Source organism: Oreochromis niloticus, linkage group LG5, assembly GCF_001858045.2.
Source record: "Oreochromis niloticus isolate F11D_XX linkage group LG5, O_niloticus_UMD_NMBU, whole genome shotgun sequence".
NCBI lineage: Eukaryota > Metazoa > Chordata > Actinopteri > Cichliformes > Cichlidae > Oreochromis > Oreochromis niloticus.
The window spans coordinates 26,404,142-26,427,703 of NC_031970.2; the positions used below are offsets into that span (position 1 = coordinate 26,404,142).

Sequence of the window (23,562 nt, forward strand, 5' to 3'; positions counted from 1 at the left end):
CTTACATCAAAGCGCAGCAAATTAGCTTGAACTGCCTGAATGAAGCTGTTCTGTGTTCCTGCCAGTGTAGCTAAAAATAATGCAATACATAAAGATCATCATTGCTGGCAAATTAAGGAGGCATTTAGTGCAAAAATGGATCACTGGCCTTTGGAGAAAACTGTTGTTGTTGTTTTTTTAGGAAACCTAAACTTGAAAAGGATGTATTGGTGATGATTCAAATGAAAGCTGTAAAAACACAGTAGCAAACTTTTATGGATGATTAAAACTGCCAAAATAATAAGTAGTTAAATAAAGGAGTTATTAAATAAATACAAATATGCTTTTAAATGTATGAAAAGCAATATTAAAAGTGAACACAGTAAGCAATTAATAAAATGTAAACTGAAGTGATTTCCTTTGCCTTTTGTAATTAAATTGAAAATAAAGGTAAAACTAAAATATCAATTTATGTTACAATTTATAAAGTAGTTTATGCAGTATTTAAACCAGTTTCTTAATTTCTGATATTTCTTTAATTTAAATTTTGGCAGTTTTAATCCTCCATAAAATTTGGTACGCCATAGCTTTTGGAAATGATGGCAGCAAGATGCAGTCTTATCTTAAGTTTTTATCGTAATTATATCACAGAACTGGTGTCTGGAATATTAGAAATGGTACATGGGTAAATTAATGAGGCTATCCTGAAGAATCAGTTAAATATTGAAATTTCATCAAAATCCAGTCAGCTGAGTCTGAAATATTCTGTCTCCTTAATGACCACACAAGCAAGCTGGCGGTACAAATTGTGCTCAGCATGATTTCAGCGCTTAACGTTCATACGAGCCACCTTCAGTCATGTGCTGCAAAGACTAATTTCACTGTAGGGAATAATTATGAATAAATAATGACAATCAAGTTGGGTTTACTAACCTCTGGATAAGACCACTCTGGGGAGTAGTCTGTCACGCCAAACAGCCTCCCAGTCTCCTGGAGCAATCCCAAAGCTCCCTGCTCCACCTCAGAGCCCTGCAAGTGGCCTGGTGCTGTGCCCTGCTCCTCTCCTGCTGCCCCCTCCTGGGGCATCAGAACCCCATTGACAGCTGCCCCGACCCCATTCCCAGACCCTTCAACTGAGATGAAATCATTGATGAGATCAGAAAACTGGCTTCCAAAAGAAGCCTCAAAGCCTTCCAGACTGATGGCTGTTCCTGCTCCAGCTGTTGCAGCTGACACCCCCCCACCTTGCTGAGGAAGTGGAGAGCTGTAGAGCGCCCCCTCAATGGCGCCTGTAGCCATTGACTGAGGACTGGCCACCACTGAGCTGCTTGCCCCTGACAAGCTCACACCATTACAAAGGATCTCATTTTCCCCTCCTCCTCCTCCTCCGCCTCCTCCGCCTTCCTCTCCTCCGTTGTCATCTGTGGGATGGAGGTAGTGCTCGGTGTCAACACTCGCATAAGCTTCACGAGGATCTCCGTTCTTGAGCAGTAACTCTCCCCCATTCTCAGCAGGCTTGTCTAGGCCTCCGACCTCCTGGTGTCCTCTGCTGCCTGACTGGTCGATAGTGGTATCCTGCGGTGTCAGGGGAAAGGAACCCACTGCTGATCCTTTCCCATTCCTTGCACACAGGGCCTGCTGGTCTGTCCTGGGTTGATGGAGGTGTGTATGTGAGTCTCCATTGGCAACTGAAGAGTCTGTTGGCACCGTGGGCAGGCCTATGTAAGCCTGGGCCTCGCCAGATTCCTGGGTTGCCTCAGTACCATTGGTCTGCAGCTGGGAGGGCTGGCTTGTTTGAGAGGAGGACTGGAGGAACAGGCTCGGGGAAGGGTGGTGTGAAGGCTGGGTCAGGGTTGGGACACAGGCTGATGACATGACGGCACTGAAATCCATTTGCTCCAGCGTGGTGCTGGGGCTGAGGCCAGCTCCTTCTCCTACGTAGCTACTCTGAGTGGACAGCGGTTGTTCCAGGGGTGTAGCTTCCGTCTTGATGTTGTTGACGAGGGTTGGGCTGTAGACAAAGCCATTAGAGGAACAGTGGAGGCCTCCATCATCACCGTTACAGCCCTCAGTCTTCCCTCCACCTCCTCCGTATGTCTGGCCCTGCTTGGGATTGTTGAGGAAGCAATCGGGGTCAAAGGTCATGGTGGTTTCAGGAAGGCTGACTGCTCCACCAGAGTCTAAAGAGCTGGATAGAACCAACTCTCCTCCCTCGCCCAATCCTACTCCACCAGGAAATGATGCAAATCTCTGGTTTTCAGGGGCAACAGCTAACAGAATCCCAGCGGTGGCACTGTCGTGGGTAGCTGCCAGCAGGTGGGTGTGGCCAGCGGAGTAAACCGAATCCCCAGTGAGCGTGGTGACCTCAGACATGAACACAGCTGTGCTCTGTGATAAGCCCGCTCCAATTGCAAGAGCAGGACTGTCAGCCATGTCGCTGGTGATTGACAGCGGGGAGCTCTGGGTGGTGTCAGGGACCTCCACCTGGTTGGTGGAAGTAGAAGAAGACACCTCCATGCTGCTCTGTGGGAGTAAGGAGGGTTTGGTTATCCTGCCATTCCTCCTCTCTCCTCCACCTGCTCTGCTCCTCCCCCCTCCAGGATTGGGCTCTGTCTGACCCTCTGACACGTCGCTGTTCTGGACCTCTGTGCCATCTGCTTCCTCAGCTCTCTGGCCCGCTGCTACATTGGTACCGACTGCAGTTCCCCCTCCTGCTGCCGCTCCTGACTCCTGCTTGGAGGAGATGATGCGCTGCTTGACACTGGAACATTTCTGATGCAGGCTGCTTCCAGCACCTGGCAGAAAACAAAACAAAACATCAACATCAACAAAGAACCAAACATTTGTCATCATTTTCTGTCCTTTCATACTTTCAGGTCAAATTTTCTAGTAACATATTGTAGTATTAACTCACATACATCTAAGAGTGTGTAATGGCACCCTCTAGTGTTCAGAATCTACACTGAAAACTGACTTCATGAAGACTCTGATACAACTGCTGCGAAAACTTCAAGTAAATACCCTTTAAATGTACAATTTGCTTACTTTGCAAGACATTTACTACCCAAAGATATTTCCAAACTTTAAACTAGCTGTATTCATTTACAGGTTCAGTATGTAGCCGGCTTATTTTTTCAGAGAGGATAAAAAACACCAAACACCAGTCTAAGTGTCAGAGGTCTAATGCCAATAAAAACCCCTTTGACCACTGAGGGATCAAGCCAGTGATCAAACCAGAAGCGCTGGGAGGGGGAAAAGGCAGAGAGCTGTGTGAACAAATTAGGACATGTGGAGAAGCGAGAAGAAGAAATGAAGCAGTACTTAAGTCAACAAGCCACTTAGTTTTGGGCAGCTGTCCTTATTTGCCCCTCCAATGCAGATCAAAAGATGGGTGCGATTAGATCTGTGTGTGTGTATATGTGCGCTAGTGTGTGTACTGGAGTTATCTACTCCCTGATGCTCATTTATGAATAATACATGATGGATATTTCAGGCATCCCTGTCTTCTTTCCCTCAATCCCTCAATTTAGTGGTTGCAATTTGTATCTGCCTCTAGGTGGCAGCATGGCGTTGACTGTTGGAGCCATCAAAAAATATATACATATATAAATAACTGCATAAAGCCTGAAAATATGTAGCAGATATCTCTTACTACAATGGATTTTTAAAGAACAAGATTCTTTTTAATGACGATACATATCATTTGTTCACATGTTAATCAACATAATGTAGTTATTAATATCTTAAAGCATGTTTTGGCACCTCCACTCTTCTTTTTTGGATCACTGATTTACAACGAGGAACTAAACAGTGAGCTGCTTCAGTTACATCACATATTTCTTTTCAGTGCAACAGCGAACCCCTCGTAGGATCAACAATGAACTGCTGCAACACCTGTTGTCTCTTTTGAAAAGTGATGGCACAGCTCCAGACGGGGCTCCATTCTGCTGCCAAAGATAAAAACAAGCCAGTGAACCAAACGGTCTTTGCTTTAGATGTTCCACACTAACTGTCTACTGATTCATTTTCATGCTTGTCTGGGTTCTTCAGCATCTTTGCCGGTGTTACTTGAACACGACAAGTGGAATGATATTGACCCGGGGTTAGTCGCACTCCCGAATTTAGTAAAAGCGCGAGGGCTAAAAACCTGAGTGCCTGAGAGTAGGAGGAAGGTCGTGTAAGTGCTGATGCACAGAGAACTCACACATGGGCTTGAGTTGTCCAATGAGCTCCTCCTTGCTCCACTTTGCCCACTCTTTCCTGTCGGTGTTGATGGAGCAGAGGACAGGGCCGCATGGCTTCCCGCTGTCGTCCACCGCCGGTACATTCAGGTAGTGCACCAGCACAATGTCTGGGTTCTAGCAAACAGAAAGGACACACAAACAAAGGCATGCACACTTGTGGCTTATGCTCATCATTTCAGCGATTTCACTGTTTTCCTACCTATGGGGGAGAATTAAAAAAAGATATTAACATCAGGATTGATGGAAGGAGAAGTGCATAAGGAAAGTGAAAGAGAAAGCGGAGGATACGGAGGAGGTCGGACATTGCGTGTCAGATAAGATTCTCTCACCTGCCCATAAAAGATTTATCAGCCTGAGCTCACTCATCACTCTCTCTAACCCTGCAGTGCCTACATGTGTGTTTGTGCATGTATGTGTGTGTTACGTTTATATATAGAGAGAGAAACAAAGGAAGAGAACAATTCTCACTATACTGCAGGTCACCAGCAGACCTATGGAATTTCTACCCCATGAATGATTCAACAAGTGCATTCACTTGCATGTGTGTATGTGTATGTGTGTGTTGGAGAGAGAGAGAGAGAGAGAGAGAGAGAAGCTCCTCTTGATGAAAGATTCAGTAGACAGACTCAGGTGAGGGGAGGACCTGCTGAGGTGGAACACTTTTCTCTCCGAAAGAGGATAGCACAGTAGGCTGCTACAGCACCTCACTGTGCAATGCAACAGCATTCGTAGACTGATTTATGACCATTTCCACTGATGTGTTTTGATATATGTGCAAAGAGCAGAAAATGGCACATTAAAGATAAAGAAAGTCAAATTTCCCTTCAAAACCGGAGACCACGACAGTCTAACTAGTGGGGCGTGTTGCAAAAAAATGTATCGGGTAAGGGCATGTTCAATTTACGCTGATGGCTGAAATTGTCTTGTAAATTTAATGTGACAAATTATGCAGGAAATTCTGGAAATGAATGAATAAATAAGTATACATTTCCATATTTTACATTTCCATAGCTTGATATTCAATCATTATTTTCTTTCAAATGGGCAGAGAGACAGAGGACGAGTATATAAATGTATGCAGGCATGTTATGATGAATCATGTAACCTGCCATCTGAAGATGATGAGGTCCTGGTGACTATATGTCCCAAAAGAGAGAGTGAGACCTGTATGGGTGTGCGTGGGGAGCGTGCACACAAATGCTGCTCTCTGCTGTCTCTCACATGAGCAGCAGAGTGAGTCCAACGTCTCTGTTGAAAAGCAACACGCTTTCATACACAGTAGACATCTGTACGTGAGTCTGTGTGTGCGTGCGAGTTCGTGAGAGCAGGTTGTGTGTGTGTTGTTTGTAGCTTCGGGGTGTTTTCTTGGAGAGGACCACATGGAGACTAGTGGCTGAGTCCTTCATGCTCGCCATGAGCATCGAGTCTCAGTGTTAGGCATCACACTGTGCTCGAGGAAGTTACAGTCAACTTCTGGAGAGGAAATGTTTTTACCGCTCTGCAAGGCATGGCATTGTATATGACCCGCTATAGATGCCGAGCCTATTCTAGGTGTAGTCCAGCGGTCTAATTGTGTGTGTAGGAAACTCCTTTTGGCTAAACAACATTAAGTTTTATTAGGAGCCCAGTTTTGTGACAGTATTTCCAGCAGTCCGAGTCTGCCTCATTAATTCAGAAGAGGAGGACTTTTATTGCTGCTTTATGGTTTAGCTTAGTGTTTTGTTTTGAAAATTTAACAGGTGAAGCTCTGTGTAAAACTAATGATATACTACATAATTTCTAGCAGTCTTTTTTAGGTAGAATGTTAAATAAAAACTAACACAGCTGAAATAAATGCCATGGAGTGGCCATAATGGGAGGGGAAATAGCCCCAAAATGACAAATCTATGGTGCTTTAAATGACAAGTAATAACAAGTCATCACAACACTTTGAAATCTTTTTTTAAAGGTTTATTTTAAATGTGTATAAATGCTGTGCGATAAGGAAAGGTGGGAAAGGGCAGCGGGCTTACCTGCAGCAGCCAATAGCATCTACGATGGAAGGTGGGGATGATGGAGGAGTGGACGTAGCAGCCATACAGACACTAGAGAGAGGAGAGGAGAGGCGAGGAGAGGAGAGGAGAGGAAAAGAGATTACATTGGTTAACGAGAAAAGAAGGAGGATGGCGGAAGCAAGACAAAAACGAAAAAGGAGAAGAGAGGGGGAGAAGACATTGAAGGACAGAACAGGAGAGGAGAACTTAGGTTATACCCACTTAGGTTGTATTGATTGCGGTGCTAAAACTAAATTGCAAACATGCTGTATGCGTTTTTTCCTAATGTCTTTTCTAAAATACCATAAATCTGATGCTGACAATTATAGCACAAGAGATTGTGAAATTTACTGCCTCTGCAAGACTAGGCATAACCCACTTGGAATTCACAAAAAGTTACAATGTTGTCGGCTTACAGACGTTGCAAGACAGATCAGCAACAGTAAAGGGGACAAAGAAGACGAGGAGGAGGAGGAGAGCAAAGCATAAAGTGTGAGTGGAGCCTCAGCGTGGAAACTATGACAAAAAGCGGGGTTTGGTATGGACTTCATCCAGGGCGGGATGCTGACATAGTGCATGTACAAAATAGTGCAAACTGGTGCCAGTAAAACAGCTGAGATTTCTCAAACCTGCCGAAACAAACTGCAATATGATTTTGTAATACCTGAAGTTAAAGAATATGAAATTGTTTTGCAACAGAACAATCACAACAAAAAAAAGACTTGCACCAGTAAACATCTTATCTTAGAGAATACGTGAACAAGATATAGAGTCTGACCGTGGATTAAGTCAGACTCCAGTTTGGAGCTTTTGACAGTTTTTGATCATCTGCGCAGTGGAAACTTTTTAGTCAATACTCAAAATGTATCGAGGAATCAATACCCGGCCTTAATGAAGTGAGCTTTTTTTTGACAGAAGAAGGATGAAATGATGGCAGAAAAGCCTTCTATCAAGGTCAACACACGCAGTACAATCAAGAATCACACACCCACATGATCACACCCACATGCAGCACATAAAGTGGTTGTTTTTGCAGACAAAATTGCACACAAACACAAATACTCAGCAATCAGGCAGTATATAATCCACAGTTAAAACTTGTCCTGTTTTCTTTTTTCATATACACACACACACACTTGTATTTTCTCGCCATTTTGCCTCTTCTCAGAAGTAGCCAGCCCTCTATCTAAAGTGTGTTTTGCCAAAGGCAGAGTGCATTTCCATATATTTCCATTCGATATGAGGAGGCTCTCCATCCAGGGTTATGTTTTTCCTCTCATGCTTCCTGCCGCTCCCCATCCTCCTGCTCCTCTCCCTCTGCTCATCTCGCTGCTTTCCTCGTTCCCTCATTCCCGTGCTCAACACACTGCTTACTTACTTACTTGCTTGAGGGGTCACGGGAAACAGTGACATAAACAATTACTGACCAAGTACCAGGGAGAGAAGCGGCTGCCTTGTGTATGTGTTTGAGGGTGCATCCATGAACATTTGCAGGGAAATGCATGTGAAATGGGACGTGAGCGTGGAGCTGTGAGTTGCAAAAGGGAATACTTGATCTCAATTATTCCTTTTACGTCTGTGTCTCCAGCTCTCCTTTAATGCAAAACTACTGAGCCCTCCACAAGGATCCATGTGCCTCCTCCTTCGCTCCCCATTCCAAATCATTCTTTCTGTTTCTGACACATGCATGCTCACTCCTCTCACCTCTTGGTATATTCCTGCTGAATAATCAATTTTTGAGCTAGCTGATGTGACTCAAACACACACACACTCACTCGCACACACACAGACGCTGCCTTGAGACTGGATCGATACCCCTCTCTGTTCTGCTGAAGGAGGCATTGACATCATTCCTGGCCTCAGGCCAAACACACTCTTATCCTTCACAGAGAGAGAGAGGGAGAGAGAGGGGAGACAGAGGGAGGGATTGAGACAGGGACAGGAGGAGGAAGGGAGAGAATGAAAGATTGGCACCACTTGCTCCCAGGTCACAAAGTGGCCTGTAGCTTCGGCATGTGTGTTCGTTTGTGCTACACGTATGTGGCCCCTCCAAGTGAAGGAGAGTGAGTTAGAGACAAGATTGGCAGTGAAACCACACTCAGCGGCAAACAAGATCATCGACTTGTTTTTCCACTGCAGCCTCTCACCTCTACTCCCTGGACTTTCAGCTTCATGTGATCCTCTCGGGTGGTCTTGCCATCTTTCCTTTTCTTCCAGCAGTACCCATCTTTCCTGTACTTCACCTTTTTACGGTTGTAGAGGATCATAGAGCCATTCTGAGGTCTGACGGGATACAGGATAAAGACGTAGTCAGGTATTAGGTTGGTCATTCAGAATAAATATTTGTTAAAATGTCTTTGAAGCTAGCAGCAACGCAGCTCTCTGGGATACTGAACAGAACATGAGTTTTGTGCTGGATACCCAAAAACTTCTGCATTGCTCAACTCAAACAAGAAAAAAACAAGGAAAAAAAACATGTTCTTGGTGTACACAGTGACGTCAGCGTTACTCTCCCACAGTCAAGTGAGCTGGTCTCATGTGCTCCCTCCCCACTCATACATAGACTCCGGCTCCTACATGTTAATATTTTAGTAGGGTGATTTATTGGCACGGCAGGAACATTGGCCTCTAAGCTCCCATTCTATATACACCTATCAGGATGCTCACACAGAAACACACGGGCGCACACCAGGAGCCATGCATGTACACGTACACGTGAGACACAGATGCTATAGCGATATCAAAGGTGGCAGGACCTACCGCCGTGCGTTCTTTGGGCTCAATGTCAAACCTGCTACTCAGCAATCAATCATTACACTTTCAAACATTAAGGACAGGTGTGTGTGTGTGTGTGTGTGTGTAGGACACTGAAAAATGCTTTCTCTGCCTTATCTCACCGCAACAGAGAGAGAACAGACGCGTTAACAATCAATAAACTAACATATACTCACGAATGCTCTCTCGCTCTTTCTCTCGCAGTCACATGCACACAAACACACGTTCATACACCTCCTCTTACTGTCCTCGTCTTCATCAACCTCTAGTCTTTATCCCTGTTATCACACCATCTCTTCATTTTCTCTTTTAAGGCTTCTTTGGTTCCCCCATTCTCCCCTCCACTTTTTCTGATCTGCTCATCTCATCTGTTCCCTTTGCTGCTATCTTAACCTGTGCTTCTCCTTTCATCTAATCTCCTTTCCTTTCCTCTCCTTTCCTTTCCTTTCCTTTCCTTTCCTTTTCTTTCCTTTCCTTCTCATATATGTATATGGACTTAGATGATTGCAATTTACTCAGAACACTGTGAGCAGCGAAATTGAATTTACTTTGAGCTGATTTTCTTTGACACCTTAAATCTGTTCTGTTTTGGGGGGTGAGCCTGCCAGTTTCTTAGTGGAGTGGAGACCCCCACCCTCCCATCAAAGCCGAGTTTAGTCTCTGTCTCGAGCAGCGTGAGTCATCTTAGAGCTGCTGATTCTAATTATGTTATGGAGAAGATGGATGAGATCAGATGTGTGTGCGTGTGTGTGTGTGGGCGACACATGCGCACGGGATCATATGTATGTGTGCATGTGTGTGTGTGTGTGTGGCGACAGGGGCGCGTGGATGGTGCCCGTACTGCTCACGAACCCTCTGATTCAAGCAGACATAAATGCTATTGATTGTAACTAGGCTGTGATGTGTGGGATATAAAAAGCTTTTCCACTGTTCCACGGTGTAGCAGAGCAAAAAACAGCGATTGCGAGGAAAGTGGGAAAAAAAGAAACAAAACAAAAACGCCACAATAAAGAGACAGAGTGGGTAAATCCGGTAAGGGAGGAGAGAAGGAGGAGTTCATTACACTGAACAAATGAGGTATTTCAGTCAAGGGGGAGAAATGAAGGTCATTGATTGTTATCTTAATATCGACCCCCCACAAGTGTGCAAACACATGCACACTTATGGATGCAAACGCACGAGCGTGCACGTGCACGCACAAAAACACATGGGCTACACGTAAATGTCACGGGCCCCGTTAGCTGATCTTTCCATCTGATGGGATTAGGTGTAATCTGTTCTAATCGTGCCTCATGTCATGTGTAAATGGGATTATATCTAACTGCTGCTCAATAACACCAATATGACTGCTGCTGCTGCTGCTGCTGGGAGACTGAGGCTATACGGCAGCACAACCAATCAATGAGAAATCCATCCACAACATAAACTGTGCTGCTGGCCTCCGGCTGCTCCCGAGAAGAGTCCTTTAGCTGGCACAATAGGAGCGCAGAGGCATATCCTGGGGCTTTCAGCGGTGTCAGTAATCAGAAATGGGGCCACGGGGGTGACCATTTCACTTCCTTAACTTTACTTTACTTTTCTTTCTTCTTTCCTTTCTTGCTTCCCCGTCTCTGTCATTTTTCATTCTCTTTCAGTCCTCTACTTACATCTGTATTAACTAGAGTAAATGTCAATAAGGTGATTTATCAATAATTCACACTGCCCTTTCCTTCAGTCTTTTATTTTCTCTTCCTCTTTTTCCTACCCACTTTCCTAGCTATAACCTCTCCCCATTCTAGGAAAAGAGCTCCTTATGGCTCATTCGGATCGATGAATATTCAGTTCTGGCATGTGAATCCCTGTTCACACCCCATCTTATATACACAAACCCCCCTCACCCTCACTCATCTGAATTATACATCACTTATCCTAATACATTTACATTCATTAATACTCCATTTCCAGCTGACTAGGTGCTTTACAGTCCAAGCATGTTCTGGAGCATTCTCTACATGTAGAGCAGGCCGGCTAGAAGGACCCTTTGGAGACAGTCGACGTACATCACTAATGTTTTAATCAAACAGAGGCGCTCAGTCATTGAGATTAAACCAACGTGAGCCACTGACTGATTGAGCGATACTGTGTTTTTGTACGTGTGTGGAAATCATTGTCTGCTCTCTCTCCCCTCACCTGGTTTTCGGCGACGTCGTCAGCCACTCATCGTGTTTCTCAAAAGTGATGAGATATGCAGCAATTTCCTAGAGAGACAGAGACAAGGCAGAAAGGTTATATTGGTGTGTGTGCGTGTGTGTATCAGTGTGTGTGTGTGTGTGTCACAGAGAGATAAAACATAACAGGTATTTCCAGATGACCTGCTGATGCCCACAGAGAGCGTGTCACTATCTTGATTGCCACGGTGAGGTCTGGGCGTCTGATTGGTCACAGTGCAGCCAGTCAGAAGACAGATATAGAGGACAGACCCTCAGGGCCAACAACCAATCACACTCACTGACACACCGATGTTTCCCTCCACTGGGGAGGAAAAGCTATCTCCTAAACACACACACATGCTACATAAACACACACACATGCACAGGGGTTGGGTGGGGGTGGGTGTGTGTGTGCAGACCTATACACTAGCTGAGAGAGTGCGCTGATAGGAAAAGTTTTCTTGTACTTGGCAGTTTCACAGTTTCCCGGCAGATAAAGCTCGCTCCTAACTCGATTCTTAATTCCTCTGGCTCTCTTTTCATCTCCTCAGCTCTCCTCTCCACACAACTTCTATTCTTCTTCCACACTCAAATGAATCCAATAAGGAAAAAGAAAGTTCAAATCGTACAGGTGCATTCTACCAAGAGTAAGGAAAAACAAAACGCCCGTACACACACACACATACACACAGAGATGAAGCCAAAAGAAACTCTTGTTTATACCTCCTGCTTTTTAGTCGCTCACGCAGCATCGCCTTTTCCTTTCTCTCGGTGAACCCTCTAACCCCTGACTTCCTCCTTGAAACATCGTTCTTTCTCTATCTTTCCCCGACTCCCTTCTCACCCACTTGTTGTGAAAGACTGTGAAATGTAAATTGTCCTCTTAAGGCAATCAGTGTTTGAAATGTGGCACAAAGCAATAGTGAAGAAGACATCAACACTCCAGCACTCCTTCATCTGCCCCCTCAGATCAACAGTCTCCTCTCCAGACCTCCTCTGCCTCTTTCTCCACGTGTGTGTGTGTGTTTAGGTATTTGTCCCAGTTTGGCAAGAGAGTACTTTAGCTCCACACCGATCAGACGAGATTGGGGGGGGGATCAGCTGAAGGGTGCTTGCACTTAACTGGATTGTTTTTATTTTTTTATGTACCCCATTCGTTCCTCTCATTCCAACCCCTTACTGCCTCATCCTACATTTATGTGTGTTTATGTGTGCATGTGTATGTGTAGGCTGGGCTGTTATCACACCCTTAATAATTATCACTCTCAAGCTGGCCACTATTAATGTCTGTCTGTCTGTTTCAGGCACATAAAACTGCTCCGAGTCATGGTTGGGTTGGATGCACACAGGCACATTTTCAGCCAAAGCTAGGCACAAACAACAGACACACACACACGCATGCACACGCGCGCGCGCGCGCACACACACACACACACACACACACACACACACACACACACACACACACACACACACACACACACACACACACACACAAACGCAAAAGGAGTGCCTCATTCATTTATGCATCTATTCATTAGCTGTGACAGGCAGCCACCTCTCCTCCTCCCAAACCACTCCGCAGCAAGTCAATATCCTATATGGCCTCCACAGCTTCGGCCAGGCACTCGTGCCCCCCTAGTGACTGTCAGCCAGTGGGAGGCGGGAGGAGAGAGGAGAAGAAGAGAGGAGACAAGGGGCTGGGAGAGACAGAAGGATGGGAGGATTAAGAAGGAGGGAGAGAGACTTGCAATTAAAGGCCTGCCCCATAAGAGCCATTAAAAAAGCTAGAAACAGAAGAGTCAGCTGAAACGGCCGCCTGACACACTCTAAAACACACCCACACACACATACACTTTCACACTGCGCACACACACACACACACACACACACACACACTGCTGCTCACTCCCTCAACAGCTCTCACGCTCACCCGTGTGAGGAGTGACAGAAGTGAGACGGTGAAGGTCGAACCTCAGGAAGTCACTGTTATTGTCCCAGTAGAAAGCAGTGATGGAGTGCTTTGAGCATGCCTGGTGATGGTGACACACTGACCCTTTAGGAATACTCTGTGTGCATGTGTGTGTGTGTGTGTACGCGCAGGCGCACGTGTGCGTGCATGTTAGCTATGTCAGACACACGGACAGGGACGAGTATCTTCCTCAAGGGATCTACTCTAGAAACCCAGACATTCTGCATGTCTGTGCGAGTCTACGTAATAATACATCACGACAGGCCTGCCTGAATGCACACACACGCGCACTATTCCCAACACACACCTATTCCTGTCTGTCTGTGTGTGAGAGAAACTGAGAAAGAGACAGAGTTACTTAAGAAGTATCTAACAAAGCAGAGAGCATAAGTGGGAAGTTAGATTGGAGCGAGTGATGCAGTTAGGGAAATCAGCCTCCCACTCATGCATCACTGAGACCATCTCCCTCCAAGAAACTGGCATGTACAGAACAGCAGACAGACAGCAATACACACACACACACACACACACACACCCATTCAAACACACCCATTCAAACACACTCACAGGCCTCAAGGAGATTTCCACAGGAGGGAGGGGGAAGTTGGGGGGGTCGCCTACACAGCAACAGACTTATCCAGGAGCTTTCCCCAGGGAGATTCCGTTATAGGGTCTAGCTACAGGCTAGCGTGTGTGTGTGTGTATGCGTGAGAGCATGTGTGTGCGCATGTTTGAAGTCTAATGATGAGCATCACCCCGACAGAGATAGGGGGAAAACAGAGCTGTCTATAAACTGGAACTGTCACATCCATTTGAAGTGCCTCAAATGAAGGCTGCTGCTGGTTCTCACCAAAGCAATCATCTGGCATTGAGCAGTTTATTTTGGCAGTACAGGAGGTAACAAGCTGAAGTGTCCTTTTCAACTACAGAATTTTGTCTCTGCCTTTCTCCTTGAGCATGATAAGTCTTGTATACATACCATATGACGGGGGTGAAACAAACCGCATTAGCATTACAAGTGCCTGACGTTCACAGGCACTCTATTCATAGAGTTCATTTTGCTTTCTTTTAGCAAGCATACAGCATTTGTGTTATTTATGTTATACATCAATTATTTGTCCGTTTCATATATTTTTATTTCAAAGTTTCACCGTATAAAACACATTACAGTGGCTGTCTCGCGCTAAATCCACACGTAACACTATTTGATTTGTGATCTGAAATGTGACACGGCTCATCTCTCAGCATCCCTTTGTGTAACGCTCGTTGCTGACCTCTAAAAATCACCAATGTCATGGAGCATCGGTGGCTTTTTTGTGCAGACTCGAGCTGCAGTAAAGATTATGTTGCAAAGAGAAAGCCGAATGCAGACTAAGTTAGGCTTTGCCTTAAGCTGACATTAATGATGTGAAGTCTATTGTAAACCAGACCAATAATGTCTTGTTTGCACTGTGTTCTCTAACCTGGCTAATTAAAATGTGTGGTGCGAACAGAGAGACAGACAATGACTTATGACGAGGATAATTTTGTTCTGTTCTAGCCACACAATAAAATTTCATCAAGTCTATTGTAAACCGGAGCAATAATGTGTAGTTTGTATTATATTCCCAAACTGCCTCTCTCCCCACAGTGTGTTACTTTCAACAGCCTTTATATTACCTCCACTGGCTAATACAACTGCTTAATGCTGTTTCCATAACAACTGTTGCAAAGCCCCTGATCAGAATTCCTCTCAAGCTTGCCTTGTGTTTATCATATAAACACCTCATCACACACTGAGTAACAAACACATGCACGGCCATGGACATAAAAGACTTGTACACACACGCATACAAATGGGCCGTTAATACACAAAGTCGCTTGTATACAAAAATAAATATATAAAAACAAAACTAGTCCTGGCTTTGTCTGCCTATCCTCCTGTTCTCTCAGTGACACACACTGCGAGACAAACACACAGCTGCACACATACACACACAGACACACAAGTTTATGCCGCTATCCTCGAAGTCTAACCAAAACACTTAACTTAACCACAATCCCATTAAAAGCTGGGCTTCTGTTCCCAAAAAAGAACAGTGGTGCCAACAAGGTTGGTGTGTACAATGGTGAAGGTCCTAAAGATGAAACAAAACTGGGTGCATACACCCACACACACACACACACACACACACACACACACACACACACACACACACACACATATATACATATTTAATGTTGGGCTATCATTGAGGGATAAGGTCTGACCTTCAGTGGGGGCCCGCCTCTGTCACCTGGTTGGGAAAGAGACATGTGCATCGCATTCATCTCTGTCTCACCCCAGCTCTCGCAGCATTCACGCGCAGGCGCATACGCTCACACTCAGACATGCGTGCACCCAAAAATATCCCCCATGTCAAAAATATACATGGAAGGATGCACAAGCATGAACAAGTGTATACACACACACAACGCGGAGGCTTAGTCTCTGAAGAGTCTGAGAGTATGTAGTGGCTGCTGCGCATGTGAGTGATGGCTTTGTAATGAAAAAGTCTCTCTCCCCTCTCCTTCACTCCATCTCCTTTTTGGTTTGACCTCTTTACTTTCCTCCCACCTCTCCCATTCCCACAGCTCACCTTCTTCTGCCTTTTTTCCCCCCTGATTTTCTCATCTCCCTCTCATCACCCTTCCCTCCAAATTTACAGAGGTCCAAACGGTGAAGGTGGCAACACACACACACACACAGACACACACACACACACACACACACACCCACTGACGGTATTGAAAGTAGCACAAACTCTTTTAGTGGAGACCTGAGAGCGAAGAAGAGACAGCCTCGATCCACTGGGGGAACATCAATCATATTTTTCTAAGACTTCCCCTCTCTTGCGCACCTTACCTGTCCTCTTCCTCTTGCCTTGCATTTGCATTTGAGGAGACGGCCCCCACTCTCTCAGCAGGGGGGGTGAGCACATCAAAGACGGCAACAGGTGTGTGGTGTCAAACACAATGCCAGGAACCCCGCCGCGTTAGGGCGTCTTGGATAAAGCTTGTCAGAGTCCTCAAAAACTCCCGCAAAGTTAACCAGGAAAGGGTGCTCAGACACATACACACTTGCACACACAGACGGATATTTGAAATTTCGAATGATGAAAGCGCATTTAGCAGTGGGATTTTTTTTCTTTTTTTTAAGAAGAGAAAGCGACTTGGTGGCAGCAGCGGGTCGGTGGGGGGTGGGGGTGTCTCACTGAAGGAGTCCCCAGTGGTTGTGTTAACCCCTGATGCCTCTTCTCGTTGTGAGTCATTCTTCCCTCGGAGGGTGATCTCTGCTCTGCTATTGTTGATGTTATTGTTATTGAGGAGGTTTAGTATGATAAGGAAGGAGAGAAAGAGAGACAGAGAGAGAAACTGAGAGACTGGGAGCGAGAGAGAGTGAAAGAAAGTGTGTGCCACCTCTCATTGGCATAAATACTTGTTTACAACAAGACATAAATTGGCACCCTGTCAGTCAGCCTCTCTATTTCTCTTTCGTCTTACTCCCTTACTCTATTTCCTTCTCTGTCTCTCTCTCCCCCCCCTCCTCATCTCTCCCTCTGTGCTGCTAAGCGTATTATAACACTCCCTGGTTCAGCCCTCTCTCATTACCATATTCTAATTACATTCGTTAAGGGGAGCATTTGGGAGTTTAATGAATAAATTTGAAAGATGGGTCTCTGTGGCGATCTTTAGGTTTGTCTCCTTCTCAACCGACTAAAGATGGGAGCATACGTGCGTGCATGTGTGTCTGCATGCACGTGTGTTTGCGCACCTGTTCAGTACGTGTGTGTGCGCGCACGCACGCTCGGTAAATATGACTGTAGCTCCATTTCAGAAAAAACAAACAAATCTAGTTAGCTCCTGGATCTCACGTGGAGATCAAAATCTAAATCTAAATCAATTCAGACTTCTGTTTGTTTCTAACAAATAAAGATTTCATGTCATTTGGTTGAGAAGAAGAAAAAAAGAAAACTTGGGAGCCACCCATGTTGAAGTCATGCATATTTAACTCTCCTCAATGCTCAAAAACAAGCTGCCAAAGACAAGCATCAATTTACAGATGTACAAATTGCTTGCAATCTCGAGTTTATCTTTTCTACTGACAATAGAGCTGGAGGCTTCAATCTGGGAGACGGGCAGGTGGAGTCATAACAATCATAAGCAAAAGTAAACATGAAAGGTTATCAACCCAGCTCTGCTCACTGGCTTCCATTGTTGTGCAGTTTGATCTGTCTCTGCCTAGGACGAAGCCCTGGGCTGTGGACCTGCGCTCACTCTTTCAGGGTATTGCAAAATGTAATGTACCTTTCACATGGTTTAATAAAACAGTCCCCAATGTGTTCCCAGTTCTGATGATTGCCAGCTCGCGCTTCAAAGAGTGAGGGAGAGAGAGAGCAAAACTCACTTCTTGCTAAGAAATCAAACTTTTTTTTCAAATGTAACCAAATTATGTGCTTTCACTTGGACAACTGCTTTGATTACTCACAATTAAGCAATACCACAAGCAATAGAATCAAGATGGAGAATTTAATTTAACCATCGTCCCCACAGAATTCATTTTTTACTGCAACTTCAATTTAATAAAATGAACATTTTCTTCTTTGGCTAAATAAATTATTATTGCTTATTTTTTTTAAAGATCTCAGACAGCGAATCAGTTTCTTGTTGAACTGAGCAAAGGTATAAACACAAATCTGGAGTCAGCAGAATTTGGGCAGCGTCTTGTGGTAAAAAGTATGGATTTGTATCATTGTGAATTCAGCTTGATGTGTACAGATCCATCCTGAATTTTTTCCAGCACTTCAATTTGTATTAAACTATAACACCAGGGACAGAGTATACATATCTCGAACAAATTACGTGAACTGCAGGATGCTGTAGAAGTTAATAGTTTGCAGTACAGTGTAACACTAGATCCAAAGGGGCTCCTCTTCACACTATATTTACAGTAAAGATACATAATGCAAGGTAGAGCCCAGAGTCATCACCTTCTCTTCAAGTACTGTGATTCATGCAGTGGGCGCCAAAGAAGGTGTGCTATCTTTAACTCTTACCGCTACATAATGCAAGCTATGTGCATGTATATCTATCTATATCTATATCTATATCTATATATATATGTATATATCGGGAAGAGAAACTTCAGCAAAATTTTATGGTTTATATCTGACAGCAAGCATATTTTCTTTGTCTATGGAGACACTGAGTTTACTTAAGTTTGGTTGGCTTTGTTGCAAATACTTCTGCCAAAGCTATATAATATTTGCTAATTTAATGCACTTTTAGAGATTCAAAGGCACACAGACATCAGTCATTGCCTTCCAGGCTGTCCTCCTAACTTTCCACCTCATATGAACTGTAATGGGGTGTGACTTTCTAGTTCAACATGCAATAACACCTAAGAGCAGGCAGAAATTGTAGCTTAGAGTCTCACAGAAAAAAAATGAGGCTGAAGTTGTGTGTTGAACCTAGTTAAAACTTGCTAGCTACTTATAACCATACTGCCAGAACATATATACTTTCAACAATAGGTAATTGTGCACCTAGGCTAAGTAATACCTGTTTTGTGGGTGGGAAATCTTGCTGCCGCCATGTTTGCAGCAGTCATGAGCGATTACTTCCACTCGGTAATCATCTCATTTTTGAAAGAGAGTGATTTTGCCTCAAGTGTTAGGGTTGATTTCAAATAAGCAAACAATATTGTTATTGTGAGTGTCTGAGTCAGACACACAATCCAGAAAACAAGACTTTTAATCTCTGTGACTTGGTCAAGATGCAGCTGAGACAAGTGAGATGCTCTGCCTTTAGGTGTTTATAATGTCCCCTTCATCCGCTTTATACTGCATATTGAATCAATTAAAGCACAGTATATGCTCTGCCAGTATGCAAATGCAGCATTGCCATCCCATATATAGTTGCCTCCTTGGAGTACAAGATGATGGATGATATATTACAGCTGAGCTGGTCTTAGACTAATGACACAGCTGCACTACAATAAACAACTTAGTGCACAGCTAATAGTGTATATGCAGAGAGACAGAACGCACTCGCACACACATACACACAAATGCCACCTTGTTTAATCCCCCGGGAATCAGTGAAATTTGATTACCATGACTTTTACAAACACACTCCATATGAGAGTAGACATTCCATACATCAGCGAGGGGGGCAAGGCAGGAGAAGGAGGAAGAAGAGGACAGAATCGGGGAGATGGAGGAATATGTAGTGCTAGATCGAAGTGCAGTTGGAGAGAAAAAGACTGGACTCCTGCTGTGAGCCCCTGAATGGAACAGCTCAGATATCATAACTCACACTGAAAGTGCAAAACACACACACACACACAAACACACACACACAGACACTGAAAAAAAATCTCTATATATTACGGTAGATGTTGGGAACAGCATATTTACCAGTAAATGTATATGTGTCCCTGGGTAACTCTTGTAAATGTTTACATTTCCAGAATAATGTTAGTGGAAAATGCTAGACACAACACCATGGGATTCACACCTCTCTCACTATGTTTTGTTGTGGATATGATGTTGTGGGCGGCCAATTAACCCCTTTTGCCAACCTCCTCTGAAAAACTGAGAAATAAATTGAGCATACAAACATAAATACAAACAAAGCTGAAATTAATGCTTTGTAGGTTTTAAAACATGCAATCATAATTGACCTACAGTCATGTGAAAAAAAAGTTTTCAGAAGTCTCTCTATAGTCCTGTGAAAAATTATGTAAAGTCTTGCTGCTTCCATAGAGATATGGAAGGTGCTCGTAATCAAGTTCCCTTGATTAATTGATGATGATTAAAATCATCAACAAGTGTGAGCAGATTTTGGCAGTTTGCTGGTCCAGAGCATTCAGGTTTGGGTTAACACAGCGCAACAATCTTTCTAGCAGCAGATGTCCCTGCAAATCCACTTCAAGGTCAGATCAGCGAATGCTCAGAAAAACTGAAAAAACCCAAGATCTATAGCTCAGACTCTACAGGCCTCAGTTAGCTTGTTAAAGGTTGAAGTTCATGACAGTGCAATTAGAAAAAGACCAAGTATGGCTTGTTTTCTAGGGCTGGCAGGAGAAAGCTCATGGTAGCTCATGGTTGTAATGGTGGATCTGTAAAAACCATAAGACTTCTGGAACAATGTGCTCTGGAAAGACAAGACCAAAGTGGAGATGTCTGGCCATGATGCACCAAACACAGCATATTAGCACAAACACCTCATCCAGCATGGTGGTTGTAGGGTTATGATGTAAGCTTGTTTTGTAGTCATGGGACTTGGGTACACTGAAGCAACTGAGTCCACCATGAACACGTTTGTATGTCAAAGTATTCTAATGTGAGGCCATCATTCCTCAATTAATTGAAGCAACATTGTAAAGGAGCCAAAACCCCTTCACAAAAAAATGACAGACATACAGAAAACCATTACTTCAGGTTATTGCTGCTAAATGTAGTTTTATAAGCAACTGAATAATGTTTTTTTTAAAGGACTCCATAGATTCCTCTATGGAGGAATACACCATATTAGGGCCACTGTATGATACTGAAGCATAACATTATTCGGTTTTAAAAGCAGATGTTGTGCATCAAGCCTCTTTTTTTCCACATTTGTTAGAGCCATCCAGTGCACTTTCACTAATGTATAAAGTCATAGAAATGTTTGTGTTACAGTTTAAGTTTTTAATTGTGATTTTAAAGAGTTTTCTGAAACAGCTCTGCACCAGGAGAAACATTGTTCACAGTGAGAGTGTAGTAAACACCCCAGGAGTGCTCAACTGTTTGTCTTCTTAACTCATTAACAAGTGAAAAACACATTACCATCCATAAAAACATCTACCAATAAATGTTAAACAATTCACTGCTATAGACATTTACCACTGTAACATGCATCTCCTTTATGAAATCATAAAGTAATGAGCAAACAGATGATAAGTGGAAATAAATTAGAGTGTTCTGAATCTACTGCAGCAATTTGACATTTCTTTATTATTACCTTGTATTTTTGGTCTGGAGTGAATGCAGTTGATCTAACCCTAGAAATGCAATTTAACGACGACATAATCTTACCAGTTTTAATTAAAAATAAACCTACGGACTCCAAGTGGCCATTAGATGATGGAAGCTTATGAGGCCAACACACTTAGATCCAGTGCGATATCACATTAACAAAACTGACAATTTAACCCCACAGCAACTTTACGCAGCAAAAACAAATGTGGTCGGATAATTTTGCATCCCCTTTGCAAATACGTATGAACTTTGATTGCGTTAGTAAAAAATACTTGAGCTGGGATGTTTTTATTGACAATTCTATTCATCTTGGATTAGCTACAACGGAGGCAGTTAATAGTGCTATGTACAAAATTAACTGAGGCAACTTTGCATGGAATAGACAACAAACTGGAGAGTAAATTGTGGTCTCTTCACTCCAGAAAAAAGAATATTCTGTGATGTATAAAAAAAGACATGCACAACCATAATCTGTGTCTTTCCAAAAATGCAGCGAGAAAAAAATCTGTAGAGACCAAATTAGCATCGTGCCAGAAACTGCAAATTTGGAGACAGACAGAGGCAGAAATAAAAACCATAAACACTCCAATCATGTCTAGGTGAATAAAATTAAAGACTAGGTTACAATTCACAGGTTACAAATATATGTACTCATAGGCCCCTTGGTTAGGTACACCTGTTCAACAGCTCGCTAACACAAATATTTCATCAGCTGTCAGTGTATTTAGGCATGTAGACACAGTCAAGACGATCAAATGAAGTTCAAACTGAGCATCAGAAAGGAAAAGAAGAGTGACTTAATTTAGAATGGTCTGAGTATTTCAGAAACTGCTGTTCTATTGGGATTTTCCCATGCAACTATCTCTATTTAGATAGAGGCATTTAGATGGACCACCTTTTCACAGAATGCTCTGTCATATCAGGGAGTGAGCTTCTGGAATAGTCTTCCACTGTCAGTGAGGGAAAGTACAAATCTCCCTATCTTTAAGAGTCGCTTAAAAGGGTGGCTGAGGGACACACAAACATGTGATCATGTTTAATTAATCATGCTTTATATTGGACATGAAAAAGAGTTAGTGTATTACAAAAAGGGAAACAACAATTAGTGTAATGGGTCAGTGCAATATCAGCACAGTCAGGGCATGTGTAATACTGGGGTTTGTGCAATATAATTGATGTGTTTCCGTTATTGATATCTATATTGTCCTCTGTTGTCCACTCTTCTTCTCTCATTGTTTGTTCTAATATAATGTGATCACTGTTTTTGTTCTTGTCACATGATCTGTAAATAGTGTCTCTCTATGTTTTTACTAACTTGTGTGTAACACCAACCAGCCAGAGGGTCTGCAGATGGAAATTAGCCCAAGGCTATAATCTGGCAAATTTACATTTGTTAAAATGTTCATTAATATGTATTGTCCCTCTTTCTAAATAAAATAAACAAATAAATAAATACATAAATAAATAAATAAATATTGCTTACAGAGAATGGCCCAAAAAAGAGAAACCATCCAGCAAGCTGCAGTTCTCTGGGCAAAAATGTCTTGCTGATGACAGAGGTCAGAGGAGAATCGGCAAAAGTAACTCAAATAGACACTGTTTGCAATTAAGATATGCAGAAGAGTATCTCTGAAGGCACAACACATTGAACCTTGAAGCAGATGGCCTACAGCAGCAGAAGACCACACCTGGTATCACCCTACACTGTATCAACAGTTCAGGCTGCTGCTGCTGGTGTAATGGTATAAGATATTTTCTCGGCACACTTTGGGCCCTTTAGTACCGAGCAATGCCACAGCCTGCCTGAGTACTGCTGCTGACTATGTGCATCCCTTTATGAACACCTTTATGTATCCATCTTTTGATGGCTGCTTCGAGCAGAATAACGCACCATGTCGAAAAGCTCAGATCATCTGAAAATGGTTTCTTGTACATGACAATGAGTTTACCGCACTCAAATGGCCTCCACAGTCACCAGATCTCAATCCAATTCACTTCATAGATGTACAGCTGACAAATCTGATGTAGGATACAATTCCACAGACATATTTTGTTTTCACACTGGTTACACAGCTCTTGTTGATTACTGCTGAGTAGGCAACTCCATAATCCTTATACAGTGATAAAGCAGTGTGAAATGCCAATATAAGAATCTCTCTGATGACTCACGTAAAACTCATGCAGACCCAGATGTCCATCGATATGCTCAGTGTATATTCGTCATATAAATTTACAAACAATATTGCTAAATAAATACTTTGCAACTGGAGACTGCAACCGAGTTGGGCATGAGTAAAAGTAAGCTGCGTTTCAGATCAGCAGAGCATATAG

General features: G+C 43.4%; 1 protein-coding gene across 6 annotated transcripts in view; it reads right to left on the reverse strand.

Moving 5' to 3' along the window:
- LOC100701441 (calmodulin-binding transcription activator 1) overlaps positions 1–23,562 on the reverse strand; it is a 55,936-nt gene that overhangs the window by 13,659 nt on the left and 18,715 nt on the right. For all 6 annotated transcript variants that reach the window (XM_013269165.3, XM_019358768.2, XM_005469312.4 and 3 more), the window contains exons 4-8: positions 11,201–11,268; positions 8,404–8,539; positions 6,236–6,307; positions 4,184–4,337; positions 913–2,774 (exon numbers count right to left, since the gene is read on the reverse strand). In XM_013269165.3, the coding sequence (XP_013124619.1) occupies positions 913–2,774; positions 4,184–4,337; positions 6,236–6,307; positions 8,404–8,539; positions 11,201–11,268 (2,292 nt within the window). The remainder of the gene's footprint in view (positions 1–912; positions 2,775–4,183; positions 4,338–6,235; positions 6,308–8,403; positions 8,540–11,200; positions 11,269–23,562) is intronic.